Consider the following 14,988-nt stretch of genomic DNA (forward strand, 5'->3'; position numbering starts at 1 on the left):
AATAAGGTAAGTACCAACTCTAGGCCGGAGCATCTTAGAGAAGAAGCTTCAGGGGACCAGTTGTACAGATGAAGGGAGGAGCTGGAGCCAGGAATAAGGTAAGTACCAACTGTAGGCCGGAGCATCTTAGAGAAGAGGCTTTAAGGGACCAGTTGTACAGATGAAGGGAGCAGCTGGAGTGAGGAATAAGGTAAGTACCAACTGTAGGCCGGAGCATCTTAGAGAAGAGGCTTTAAGGGACCAGTTGTACAGATGAAGGGAGGAGCTGGAGCCAGGAATAAGGTAAGTACCAACTGTAGGCCGGAGCATCTTAGGAAAGAGGCTTTGAGGGACCAGTTGTACACATGAAGGGAGCAGCTGGAGTGAGGAATAAGGTAAGTATTACAACTTATCATTTTACCCCCTAAACTTAAACCCCAACACCAGGAAAATAAAAAAACTACCCCTGTAGTGGGTTTTAACAAGTATTTAACTCTTGCAGTGCAGAGTAGCTCCACTGCAGGAGGTCATTTTTGTTAATTCCCGGAGTTCAAGGGTAGTTTTCTGTAATTGCCAGAATTGGGCTTAAACAAGTGTTTAACTCTTTCAGTGCAGAGGGTCCCCACTGCAGGGGTAGTTTTTATAAAATCCCGGAGTTGTCCTTTAACAAGTATTTAACCCTTTCAGTGCAGAGGCGCTAATGCAGGGGTAGATTTTTGTAATACCCGGAGTTCTGATTAAGTAGCATTCAATTCTTGCAGTACAGGGGGGCTCACTGTAAGGGCAGTTCTTGTTAAAACCTGGAGTTGGGCTTTAACAAGCATTTAACCCTTTCAATGCAGAGGGTCCCCACTGCAAGGGTAGTTTTTATAAAATCCCAGAGTTGTCCTTTAACAAGCATTTAACCCTTTCAGTGCAGAGGCCCTACTGCAGGGGTAGATTTTTGTAATTCCCAGAGTTCTGCTTTAACAAGCTTTTAACTCTTTCAGTGCAGAGAGTACACATTGCAGGGGTAGACTTTTGTTCATTCCCAGAGTTGGGCTTTAACAAGTATTTAACCCTTGCAATGCAGAAGGGCTCCCCTGCAAGGGTATTTTTTTCTAAAATCCCAGAGTTGTCTTTTAACAAACATTTAACCCTTTCAGTGCAGAGGGACCCACTGCAAGGGTTGTTTTTTTTTTTTTTTTTTGGAAAATCTCAAAGTTGTCCTTTAACAAGCATTTAACTCTTTCAGTGCAGAGTGTCCCCACTGCAAGGGTATTTACCGGAATCGGGTTTAACAAGTATTGAACTCTTGCAGCTCCACTGCAAGAGTAGTTTTGTTAATTCCCATAGCTGGGCTTTAACAAGCATTTAACTCTTGCGGTGCACTTGCACTTAACCCTTGCAGGTCACTTCAAGGGTAGTTTTTTTGTAATTGCCAGAGTTGGGCTTTAACAAGTGTTTAACCCTTTCAGTGCAAAGAGGCCAACGACAAGGGTAATTTTTTGTAAAATCCCGGAGTTGCCCTTTAACAAGCATTTAACCCTTTCAGTGCAGAGAGGCCCCACTGCAAGGATAGATTTTTGTAATTCCTGGAGTTGGGCTTTAGCAAGCATTTAACCCTTGCAGTGCACAGGGGCTCCACTGCAAGGGTAGTTTTTTGTAATTGTTAGAGTTGGGCTTTAGCAAGCATTTAACCCTTGCAGCGCACAGGGGTTCACTTCAAGGGTAGTTTTTTTTGTAATTGCCAGAGTTGGGCTTTAACAAGTGTTTAACCCTTTCAGTACAAAGGGGCCAACTACAAGGGTAGTTTTTGTAAAATCCCGGATAACAAGCATTTAACCCTTTCACCGCAGAGGGTCCCCACTGCAAGGGTAGATTTTTGTAATTCCCGGAGTTGTCCTTTAACAAGCATTTAACCCTTTCGTGGCAGAAGGGCCCCCATGCAAGGGTAGATTTGTGTAATTCCCGGGGATGGGCTTTACCAAGTATTTAACCCTTGCATTGTAGCGAGGCCCCACTGCAAGCGTAGACTTTTGTAATTCCAAGATTTGGGCTTTAACAAGCGTTTAACCCTTGCAGTGCTCAGGGGCTCCACTGCAAGGTTAATTTTTGAGCCGCCAAAGGTTCACAAAAAAACTGATATAGAAAACTTTTACAGATGACTGCAGGAAAAATACGACTTTCCCAAAATAAATCATATAAAACAAATGTTTTAATGCTTTTTTTGTGTAGAGGGGGCTTGGGGCAATTGGCCTTTTTGCCCTCTCATAAATGCGGCACTGCCTGGCATCCCCCCCCCCCCTTGGGGAATGAGAACTTGTGATCTCTTACAAGTGAGCGGAGTCAGCAGTGTGATCACACATCCGCACACATCTGTGAGTAATCCCATCAGGCGAGCACAGACAGTGAGCGAGGCCGGTTAGGGTTAACTCCTGAGAACACTGGCAGGCAAGACAAGGCAAGGCAAGGCTCTTTAACCCAGCAGCAGCATTTCTCTCCCTCCAGAGCCAGGCAGAAAGGTGGAACAGGACATGGCACTGTAAAGCTCCCCAAATCAGCCAGCAAGGCTTTTCATAGGCCCTTATCTTGCAGTGGGAGGCGTCCTGCACTATTACTATTGGGTACAGAAAATGCTCTTAATAAGATCTGCCCTTTTCTAACATAAGACACAAACAAGCTGGCTGTGCAGGCGGGGGGCTGCTGCTACCGCATCCAGAAAAGCTCTAAACTTCTTTTTTTTTTGCTCCTTAGTGATGGTGAATGTCAGCAAGCTTCTGCTGGCCTCTGTGGATGGGGTGTAGTGCAGCAGCTGGCTGGGGACATGCTAATGACTTTGATCCTGTGTCAGGATACCACGTGTTGCTGTGTCTCCTACGCTGCCTAAGGAGGACTCTCTACTATATAAACCACAAACCCCTAATCATTGCAAATCCAGCCTACTGCACAAAAAAAAAGAGACTCAATTCAGGACAAAACGGCGGCTTCTCATCCACCGACCGCAGCCTTTTTTTTTTTCCAAGCTCCCTTGATGGAGAAAAATTTGACACATTAAAAAAAAAAAAAAAAAAAAAAGAAGAAAAGTTTTGACCCCCTTCTATTTTTGCACAGAAGATTTTTTTTTTTTAGTGGGGGGCACTGAAGGCTCCAAGCTGCGGATTTCTGTGGCTTTTTTTGTTGTTGTCATTGTTGGACTGAGTGAGAGGAAGCGACTATCCCGGGGCTGGATGAATGGGAAGCCGGCGGTGATCGCGGAGGAGAAGACGGGACGCTCTCCCATGACTTCTGCCTGTTGATGAATGAACTTGTGCTGGACTTTCTTAGGGACTGTGGTAGTGCCATTAGAAGAGGGGATCCTAGACAGATGGGTATGTCATTGTATTAGTTATTAAAGGGGAAGAAGATCTATCATTTATAAGGAGGCTTAGGATTTTCATTCATTTCGGGGAATTTAATTAACAGATCAGTGCAGAACACTTCCCATAGAAGACTGCAGACAGTTAGACTTGCATTATTAGAACTTCATATAGAGTCCTGCAGACAGATTGAATATAAATATTACTTTCCATAGAACCCTACAGACAGGTAGAGCTCACATTATTATATCCTCCCATAGAGGGCTACCGACAGTTAGAATTATATTATTATAACTTCATGTAGAACCCTACCCTGTAGACAGTTAAGGTAGAGCTCATTTTATCTTTCCATAGAACCCTGCAAACAGTTAGAATTATATTATTATACCTTCACGTAGAACCGTGTAGACAGTTTAGGTAGAGCTGATTTTATCTTTCCATAGAACCCTGCAAACAGTTAGAATTACATTATTATACCTTCATACAGAACCCTGCAGACAGTTAGGTGGAACTCACATTATCATTACTCTCAATAGAACACTTTAGTCAGGTACAACTCATATATCTTCTCATAGTAGGGTGCAGACAGGTTCTTCCCACACAACCTTGTAGACAGTTGGGTAGAATTTGCTCTACATTTCTATAGAATGTTGGATTGAGCTGGAACTCACGTTATTATAATGTCCCATAGAAGGCTGTAGACAGTTGGATAGAACTTACAATATTATAACGTCCTATAAGAGGGCTGTTGATTGTTGGGTATAGTACTCACTTCTTGTAGAACATTGGGGACAATTAAAACTCACAATATTATAACTTCCTATAGAAAGCTGTAGATAGTTGGATAGAACTTACAATATTATAACCTCCTATAAGAGGGCTGTAGACTGTTGGGTATAGTACTCACTTGTTGTAGAACATTGGGCACAATTAAAACTCACAATATTATAACTTCCTATAGAAAGCTGTAGATAGTTGGGTCTATCACTGTACTTCTTGTGGTACATAAGGGAAACTAGAATTCAAAATATTAGAAGTCCCGTAGAACCCTGTAGGCATTTGGGTCCTGTACTTCTTGTAGAACATTGGGGACCATTAGAAATACATTACCATAACATACCATAGAAGGCTGTAGGAAGTTGGGTCTAGTACCTCTTGTAGAACATTGGGGACAATTAGGACTCACAATATTATAACTTCACATAGAAGGCTGTAGACAGTTGGGTCTAAAACTTCTTGTAGGACATTGGGGACAATCAGAACTCACAATGTTATAATACCTACCCACAGAAGGCTGTAGACAGTTGGGTCCTGTAGAACATTGAGGACAATCAGAACTTACAATACTATAATAATCTCCAATAGAAGGCTGTAGACAGTTTAGTCCTGTAGAACATTGAGGACAATTAGAACTCCCAATATAACTTCCCTTAGAGAACTGTAAACAGTTGGATTTAGTCCTTCTTGTAGAACATTGGGGGCAATCACCTCCCATTGAAGGCAGTCGTCCTTGTAGAAGGTTGGGTAAAGTTGGGTAGATGGTCCATACACAGTGATTGCAGACAGTCTACTTCCTCTCCAGTTGTAGAAAGAGATCTGAGTGTTCTGACTTCAGTCTTGTAGAGAGGAGAGGAATTCAGTGATCAGGAAGAGCTGTATATGAGGACATCCCCCTGCACCTTTCAGTAGTGCCTCTGCAGTCAGTGGTGGTGCCGGTGGGCAGTAGTCCGGAGATCTCATACTAGCAGTTGGAAGGGGGTTCTGTAAGGGAGGGGATGCCAGTGGATGAGGACAGGGAGATCAGACATCAGTAAGCAAGGAACACTCACTGACAGCCTGCGAAGATCACTGGAATCCCACTGAGCTCTCTCTGAGCCCCGGCAGCAGCTTTCCTCCCACAGAAGTCGCAGCTCCCCCGCACAGACTGCAAATTACCGGAGAAGACCGACCTTTGTAAACTGGAAGCCCCGTCCACCCGAGGAGCGCCCCGCGGAATCTGCGCCCCGCGCTCCAGCCTGCACCCCATCCACCGACCCCGCAGCAGCAAAAGCAGCAGTCCCGGGCGTCCCATGTACTGAGCGCCCGATCCCCCCACCCCCCAGCTCTTCTACTCTTCTGTGCCCACCTAAGCCCTGCCAATAACCGGTGGCTGTTGTGATGCATATTCCCCTAGATCCCAGCACCAGCCGGAGGTTCAGCCCGCCCTCCAGCAGCCTGCAACCCGGCAAGATGAGCGACGTCAGCCCGGTGCCCGGCCCGCAGCAGTCCCAGCCACAGCAGCAGGAAGCGGCTCTGCCGGTGCCAAGGCTACGGGCACACGACAACCGGACCATGGTGGAGATCATCGCCGACCACCCCGCCGAGCTGGTCAGGACCGACAGCCCCAACTTCCTCTGCTCAGTGCTGCCCTCCCACTGGCGCTGCAACAAGACCCTGCCCGTGGCATTCAAGGTGGGTACCGGGGAATGGGGAGGTGTCTGATCTTCCAGGGGGGAGAGGGGTACTGATGTATCTGATCTTCCAGGGGGGAGAGGGGTACTGATGTGTCTGATCTTCCAGGTAGAGAGGGGTACTCATTAGTCTGATCTTCCAGGGGGGAGAGGGGTACTCATTAGTCTGATCTTCCAGGGGGAGAGGGGTACTGATGTGTCTGATCTTCCAGGGGGAGAGGGGTACTCATTAGTCTGATCTTCCAGGGGGAGAGGGGTACTACTCATTAGTGTATGATCTTGGAGGTATAGAAGCATTTATGTGTCTGATCCTCCAGGAGGGTAGAGGGGGTACTGATGTGTCTGATCTTCCAAGGGGGAAGTGGGGTACTTATTTGTCTGATCTTCCAGGAAGGGGGCAGAGGAGCACTTTTGTGTCTCATCCTTCAAGGGGGGGGGGGGGTAGAGGGGTGCTTATGTGTCTGATCTTCTAGGAGGTTAGAGGGGGTACTGATGTGTCTGATATTCGGGGGGGGGAGGGGTACTTATTTGTCTGATCTTCCAGGAAGGGGACAGAAGGGCACTTATGTGTCTCATCCTTCAGGGGGGCAGAGGAGCACATATGTATCAGATCCTCCAGGAGGGTAGAGGGGTACTTATGGGTCTGATCTTCCAGGGGGTAGAAGGTTACTTATGTATTTGATCTTCCAGGGGGACTAGAAGGGTACTGATGTGTCTGATCTTCCAGGGGGTAGAAGGTTACGCATTAGTCTGATCTTTCAGGGGGAGTAGAGGGGTTGGTATGCGTCTGATATTCCAGGGGTGGGGTAGTTATTTGTCTGATCTTCCAGGGAGTGGTACTTATGTGTCTGATATTCCAGGAAGGGGGCAGAGGGACATGTATGGGTCTAAACTTCCAGGGGGGGTAGTGGGGTACTTATGTGTCTGAGCTTGAGGGGGGTACTTATGTATCTGATCTTCAAGGGGGTGAAGGATACCTATGTGTCTGATCAGGGGGAGAGGGGTACTTATACATCTGATATTCCAGGAGGGGGGTAGAGGGGCGCGTATGTATCTGATCTTCCAGGGGAGTAGAGGGGTACTTATCTGTCTGATCTTCCAAGGGGGTAGAGGGGTACTTATGTGTCTGATCTTCCAGGGGGGTAGAGGGATACTTATGTGTCTGATCTTCCAGGGGGGTAGAGGGATACTTATGTGTCTGATCTTCCAGGGGGGTAGAGGGGTACTTATGTGTCTAATCTTGGGGGGGGGGGGTCTGTAGGTATGATGTTCCTGGGTATGATCAACTGTTTCTTTATATAGAGGGCTGCTATGCTTAAATTAAAGATTTGAAGGGTTAAAGATCAGCCTCTGGCAATCTTTTGTCCCTGGTAATGTTATAATTCAGCTCAGATAGAATATGAAGTTATAAACCTGTCCCTGATTTCCAGCACCCCAGGGTGGCCACATCAGACTTCTCCCTCAGCTGTACCTTATTAAAATGCACACTTGTCCCTGATTTTTGACACCTGTTCCTATAAAAAATTATCCCTTATTTCCAGCACCTTGGCATGGCCACATCTGGCTTGACTTGGAATTTTGTCCCTGGAAATATTACAATGATTCTCAGCTTTACCTTTATATAGTTTTCCCTGATTTCTGGAACTTCAGGATAGGCACTTCAGGCTTATCCTGTTGTTTTTTTTCCTGGAAATGTCCTAATTCAGCTTAGGCATATCTTTATAAAAATGGTACCTAATTCCCAGCATCCCAGCATGACCACATCACCCCAGGATGGCTCCACCAAGATTCTTCTGGCATTTTGTCCCTGGAAATCACTATTTTTATTAGCTAAGAGGTTTCAGGTTTTTACAGCAAGCAATAAGCAGACAAAAGAGATGTAGAATCATAAAAAAGAGACTTAGGTGATGACAGATGGAGCACTGATGGAGCATCCTGAAATGGGCGAATGAATAACAAGAAATGTCCCCTTTAATTCTAATAAACGTGATGGTGTGTTCCCCTTCTCATGTACTTAGAATTTGGTCTTTTTCAGTTAATATCTATAACAGCAGAGTAGAAGTGGGCAATTATACTTGAGGACTTGGACTCCAGGTTCATCAGGCAGAGCTCTGAGTAATTGTAGAGATAGCGCTTGCAGGGCTAGTAAGTGTCCCTCAAAATGATACCTACCTTTTTCTAAGTTAGATATCCCTGGCATACCTTTTTTCTAAAGTGCCTCCATAGCTATGTACATGTCAGGTCAGCCCCCACTAAATGTACATAGATATTAATAAGAGGGCCCTTGTAAGTTAGTTATATATCACAAAATAACCAGACTGGATTGTGTTTTGTGTAATATTTATATTTATTATTTATAATTTATTTATTATCTATATAATATTTATTTTTGTGTAATATTTATATGTATTTATTTATATTTATATAAATATATTATTTATAATTGAATTATTATTTGTATAATATTTATTTGTGTGTAATATTTATATTTATATATTTATAGTTATTATTTATACTTTATTTATTTATATTGATTATTTATACTGTATTTATTATTTATAAAACAATTCATTTTTGTGTAATATTTATATATTTTGCAAAAACTTTAAAGTTTAAAAAAGTAAGGGTCCCCTCAACTTGTGCAGAGTAACTCTAGATGACATAGCAGGAGACAAGGCGCAGCGTTTATTGCAGTTGGCACCATTCTGCCACGAGTTTCCTTTTGAACAGTCCCATTGGCTTTGGTAGATCTTCCCCGATTACCAATTTTAAACATCTATATACCAATAAAAATCCTCATTTGCCTATTGCCGTTACTCACTGATAATGCTTTCTGGGATTTTTCAAAATGAACATTAGATCTATCATTTAAGTGCCAGCAAATTAAAATCAAGTGTAATTAGAATTTTTTAATTGGGTATATAAATGTCAGAGGCCCTGGGAGTGGTTATTGGGCAATATGACATTAGCTTTTCAAGGATTCCTGTTATAAAAATAAAAAACATAAACAAGGATATAGGTAGATATATTATTACATCAATCAATATACAGTATATATAAATCAGCAGAGCTTCACCATATAAAATAAGCTCTGGGGAAAATGAGTATAACTGCACTTGCAAAGTGCATAATCTATTTGACTTTAGTAAATAAACCCCAATGGGTCCATTTATATGCCAAAAAGGGCAATCCGCATAAATCTTAAATGTGCATAATTTTGAATGGTAGTAGCAGTCTAAAAAAACCCAATCCCCCCACTACCACCCCCAGAGGCTTGTAGAATGCTCCTACCACCATTCAAAATTATGTACATTTTTGTAAGATTTGGAATGTTTTAGCATCAGAATGTGTTTAACTGTCATTTTAAGTATAATAAAAGTAGCAGATGCCCCCCCCCCCCCAGCCTGTCACAGGTCCCCCCATTGCCATAAATGTATCAATGGTTAAGAAAGTTAAGAAATGTGCCCACTTATATGCTAGGAAGGGCAGTGATTTTACATTACATGTATTTAGTGCCCCCATCTACCGTCTACTACTGCTACTACCCTGGAAAATGATTCACAATTTTGTAAGATTTGGAATAATTTTTAACACCCCCGGATGGTCACATCAGCCTTTTCCCTGGCATAGTGTCCCTGGAAATGTCATAATTCTACCCTGCAAAATGATGCACAATTTTGTAAGATTTGGAATGTTTTATTATCAGATTTAGTTGTAAAAAAAAACAATAAATGTACCAATGGTTAAGAAAGTTTGCTTGAAAGCACCTTGACTAAGGTAACCCCCCCCCCCTAAAAAAAAAGGCATTTCACGGACTTTGTAGGCATCCAGAATATAATGGGGTTGATTCACTAAAAGTGGAGAGTGCAAAATCTGCTGCAGCTCTGCATAGAAACCAATCACCTTCCAGGTTTTTTTTTGTCAAAGCTTAATTGAACAAGCTCAGGGTAGAAACCAATTGGCTACCATGCACAGCTGCACCAGATTTTGCACGCTGCAGTTTTAGTAAATCAGCCTCAATGTGTACACCACGCACAACCACAAATGGCTGCTTACTATGTAAATACCTTCTAAAGGTCACAGTCACTGTATCCCCAGTTATGTAATGTAGAGAGAATATACTTCCGCTTTTATGTTTTAAAGACCGCTCTGCTGTACCTTTTTGCAAAAAAAAGCCAAATTCACTTTAAAAGATGATAGGAGTTTAATGACATGTTGAAATAAAGGGAATTTATGGAATTGTTGGTTAGTTAAAAAGCAGTGACAAAAAGCCATAAAAATGTTCAGGGACAGACTTTTAAAAGCAGGGACTGCCCCTGTCGGCCACTGTGGTAACCCAAAAAAACAAAAAAAATACCGTACCAAGTAAATCTATTTTAATACAAGGCACTCCCCAAATTCACTCACCCCAAAACCTCATAAGTCATAGTGCACTAAAGCAAATGTCACATTTTTTTTTAGCATGTGTAGTAGCATTGCCCAGTACATAGCAGTGGACACTTTTTTTAGCATGTAGCATTGCCCAGTACATAGCAGTGGACACTTTTTTTTAGCATGTAGCATTGCCCAGTACATAGCAGTAGACACTTTTTTTAGCATGTATCATTGTCCAGTACATAGCAGTGGACACTTTTTTTTATCATGTAGCATTGCCCAGTACATAGCAGTGGACACTTTTTTTTTAGCATGTAGCATTACCCAGTACATAGCAGTGGACACTTTTTTTTAGCATGTAGCATTTCCCCGTATATAGCAGTGGACACTTTTTTTAGCATGTAGCATTGCCCAGTACATAGCAGTGGACAGTTTTTTTTTAGCATGTAGCATTGCCCAGTACATAGCAGTGGACACTTTTTTTTAGCATGTACATTGCCCAGTACATATCAGTGGACACATTTTTTTAGTACGTAGCATTGCCCAGTACATAGCAGTGGACACATGTTTTAGCATGTGTTGTAGCATTGCCCAGTACATAGCAGTGGACACTTTTTTAGCATGTAGCATTGCCCAGTACATAGCAGTGGACACTTTTTTTTAGCATGTAGCATTGCCCAGTACATAGCAGTGGACACTTTTTTTTAGCATGTAGCATTGCCCAGTACATAGCAGTGGACACTTTTTTAAGTGTACATTGCTCAGTACATAGCAGTGGACACATTTTTTTAGCATGTAGCATTGCCCAGTACATAGCAGTGGACACATTTTTTAGCATGTGTAGTAGCATTGCCCAGTACATAGCAGTGGAAAATAAGCAGTTTTGGTGTTATTTTATGAACATCTCCAGTATTTTGCAGAGAGCAGATGAAGGATTTTTCATTGTGTCCAGACTAGATGATGATTTATTATTGCATTGTTACAATACGATGTTACTTAGGACGAAGTCACTATCCAAAGCTGGTTATATGCTATATGCACCCGTGTTGTGTTCTAGACAAAGCAGTGGTATCAGTTCAGAGGTAAACCTGTTCTCTAGATGGCCTAACTGCCATTGCACTGAGACTGGCTGACCCTAAAATTCTGGGCCATGCCCACGGGTACAAGCTCCTGTACATGTCCCTTGTACTCAGTACCAGCCAACTACCTGTACAGTGCAGTGCCTATAAAGCTGCAGGGTAGACCTCAAGTAACATAATCACTCTATGAGCTATGGATGGTATAAAACAACCTTTATTAAAGTGTATGAAGAGAAAAGATACTTTACTATCCACTTCCAAAAACATGTAACATCTGGTAGGGTGGTGCCCAGCTCTCCTCTAATAAAAAAAATTTGTTTGATAAATATAAGGGTCTATTTATCAATGTTTTTACACATTTGTTCACAAAAGGATTCAATTAGCAAAAACATCTGATTCTTGGGAAAAAATATTGATAAAAAACCCCCTTAGTCTATCCATAGATAGGAGATAGCAGGCTCAAGAAATGTAAAAAAAAAAAAACTCTAGCCATAGCCTGACCATGAAGATAAAAAGGATCCTTGGAAGTAGTTATGTGTTCTTTTTATTCTGTGCGACCAATTATTCCGCATGTCTGTTTTTTCATCATAAAACAAATAATGGAACATAGTATATTAGGGTATTTGCTGTAAGCGTTGCTTCTCTTTCATCTGATATAAAAAAAAAAAAAACAAAAAAAAAAAAACACCCTTGTGAAACACTAAACAACAGCGCAATAGCCCCTAAGTATGGTGAGCGTTGTGTCATGTCAATAAGTAGCCTTAGATCTAGCCACTCAGCATCAGTGCCCCCGGAAACGCAACGGCCTGCTCAACATGTCCCTTAACATATTATTAGGAGGCCAGACATGTGTATTTGTTTTTTTTTTTGTTTTTTTTTTTTTTAATTTTTTATTTTTATTTTATTATTATTTTTGTCTTATTTGTCTTTGAATATTATTTTGTGTTATTATTTTACTTTTATTTATTTTATTTTTTCTTTCTTTATTTTTTATTGCATTGTGTGTATTGATTTCTTTTTTTTTCATGATGCGCATTTATTCACTACTAAATCATCTGGGGACTGCCTTTGAGGCGTTTTTTGTTTTTTAAACTTCCTATCAGAAAAATGAATAATATATATATAATATAATATATTATATAATATATATAATATAATTATAAATAATATATAATAATAATATTCTGTTATGGAAGTCACCCTATTATCAGCTGATATAGGCAAGTACAGTTCTTCCAATATTCCTGATATATTCTAAAAAATAAAGTATTAGCTTTGGCAGTGACTTGGCATCTGAATAGTTAATCGTGGTTGACTATGTCTTCCTGCTGCAAGCTTGGAGCCAAGTATTTTAATTTACAGTCAATATCCCCAGAGGGGGTTCTGCATCAACTCAGCAATGAAGCAGAGTTTTTTTTTTTTCCCTCTCGGGGCATATGTATAAAACAATCTATTTCTGCAACTAAATAAAGTACATTTTATATGGCTAAAAGGGTTTCAGGCTCCTGTCCCAGGTTCACACCAAGAATTCCTTCACTTGCTGTGTTATCAAAAAAAAAAAAAACTGTTCCGTTACACTTTGCTCTAATTTCTTTAACATTTTGCACTTTTCTTTTTCATCGCCAGTTTTTACTTGGCTATATTTTACTCAACAATAGCTGGTACTATGTGGGGTTAGTTGTGCTTATTTTTTGCTAGGCAGCTGAAGAATAAAATAGCACCCGACTGTTAATGTCAAATGGGTGTCAACTTTGTTTCCTGTCCAGGAAATGTAAATGCCCATGTAAGCCTGTAGCTTAAATCCCAAAAATTTGAATATATTTTTAAGGTTTAATATATTATTTGAGAAGCATAGAAAAAAAAAATCGCAAATCTTTTTAAATAGCAAATTTCTGTATTTGCAATTCAATACTTGATTAATCCTGACATTATAAAAATAGCATCCCATTGATAAAATAATACCCATTAAAATAATCTGGGCATTGTAAAAAACGGGATAGTACACCAACCTCAGAGTTAGCAAAGTCCATATATCTGGGTCAGTTATTTTGTCTATTCTGCTGTTTAACGGGGCGTTTTTCAATAAAAATATCATTTTTAAATTTCCACATCCTGAAAATGTAATGTTGCAAAAATAAAAACGATAGATTATAAAATATATAGACATTTTAAGAAAATAATAAATAATAATGAGTTTTAGTACTGTAATTGTGTTAATAATAAATAATAATGAGTTTTAGTAATTGCGTTAGCCATTATTTGATTTTACATAATAATAATATTGTTCTTATTTATAAAATATATAATTGAAACAAATGTGGTGTTATAATACCTATCACATAGTTTGCCAGCTAATTTTAGCAGGTTGCTGTATATATTTAGCACATCAACGGCCTGAAGAGCTGCAAAGTCAGTCTAGAGTAAGATCTGCTGTTTTTTTTTTTTTTTAAGAGTCTTACAAGCACATGTCTTACAATAAATAGTCAATTGAGGAGGTGCTTGTGGGCAGTGGCTGAATGAGGATATTTTATTAAGGCCTGGCTACTGTAGCACTGCCATTCTATGCCTATAAAATAAGGATCCTTTCTACGCAGCTGCAGTGTCTTTTAAGACCTAGTGGCTGTATCACAAGCTTTGAACCTACCCAAGAGTGGAAATGTTTATTGTATAAAGAGCTACAATGCATAGAGTTTTTCTCGTTTTTTTTTTAAAATATAGACTATGCAGTCATTTTAACATATCTTTCCTGACCCAAACCATGAACAAAATAATTCACACCATTTTGTAGACTGTAGACATTTGACTGAATTTCTTTTAATTATAACAATTACTTAATATTGTTATTGGTAACAATACAGGATTATTTATACCTTTATTTTTTTGCAGCTTTAAATTTAACCATCTGATGTAGTTATTTCTTTATTTTATAGATTTAGACAAAAATTTGGCCTTTTTTAATGTAGCTAGTGTGTTTAATTTTATATCAAAGATTTATGTAGCTAGTGTGTTTAATTTTATATCCTCTGGATGGGGAAGAAGCATTTTTCTGAGCATCCTTAAAAATAGGAGCCAGGTTTTATAAGCACTTACATTATTAAAAGTTATTCTATAGCCCAATAGAACAATATTGATACATATATGTGTAACAGGCACTTAGAAACTTTTTCCTATAGAGACGGGCATGATATAGTAGACCAAGACTCGGTGGGGGGGGAGTAGAAACTATACATTTTTTGAAAAGTACCTGACTTCCGTACGATTTGCATGTAGGGTATTATTTGTTGAATGCTGTTACTTCTTTTCAGAAAGAATGTCTCACCCGTGCAACATATTAAGCACGCTCTTTATATTAAACAGAGTTTGAGAAACTCAATTTTAATTTAAATTAATTGAAATATATTCTTCAAAATAATGTGAGGCTTACCTGCTAAAGAATTGTGTATACTTCAAATGCCCAAGCAGGTTCAGGAGGAAGGAAAAAAAAACAAAAAAAAAACAAATGCCCTCTTATCTGGGCTGTGGTGAAAATGACACCTTAAGTAATCAGCTTCTGTCTTTTTAACTATTTACTTTATTTCAAGGATGTCATGGCTTATTCCTTAGTAATCTAATTAGCTCATTTTATCTTTTAAGTTGATGGCATCATAAGTAAAATTCTGATGCTGAAATTTAGTTTGAGACCTTTGGATTTAAATATTTTTTTTACATTCTCATGCTGACAGACCATTTTTTTTAAATGATTTTATTTCTATTTTATTGTAATGATGT

General features: G+C 40.0%; 1 protein-coding gene across 2 annotated transcripts in view; it reads left to right on the plus strand.

Moving 5' to 3' along the window:
- The first annotated feature begins 2,590 nt into the window (after positions 1-2,590).
- The window catches only part of RUNX2 (RUNX family transcription factor 2), a 123,357-nt gene continuing 110,959 nt past the window's right edge, over positions 2,591-14,988 (plus strand). Inside the window, exon 1 of one of the 2 annotated variants that reach the window (XM_073625241.1) lies at positions 2,591-5,768. In XM_073625241.1, coding sequence (XP_073481342.1) covers positions 5,475-5,768 — 294 coding nt within the window. In that variant the 5' untranslated portion in view covers positions 2,591-5,474. The remainder of the gene's footprint in view (positions 5,769-14,988) is intronic. The other variant, XM_073625240.1, reaches the window with a different exon arrangement.

The sequence above is a fragment of the Aquarana catesbeiana genome, linkage group LG04 (genome assembly GCF_042186555.1).
Source record: "Aquarana catesbeiana isolate 2022-GZ linkage group LG04, ASM4218655v1, whole genome shotgun sequence".
Taxonomy (NCBI): Eukaryota; Metazoa; Chordata; class Amphibia; order Anura; family Ranidae; genus Aquarana; species Aquarana catesbeiana.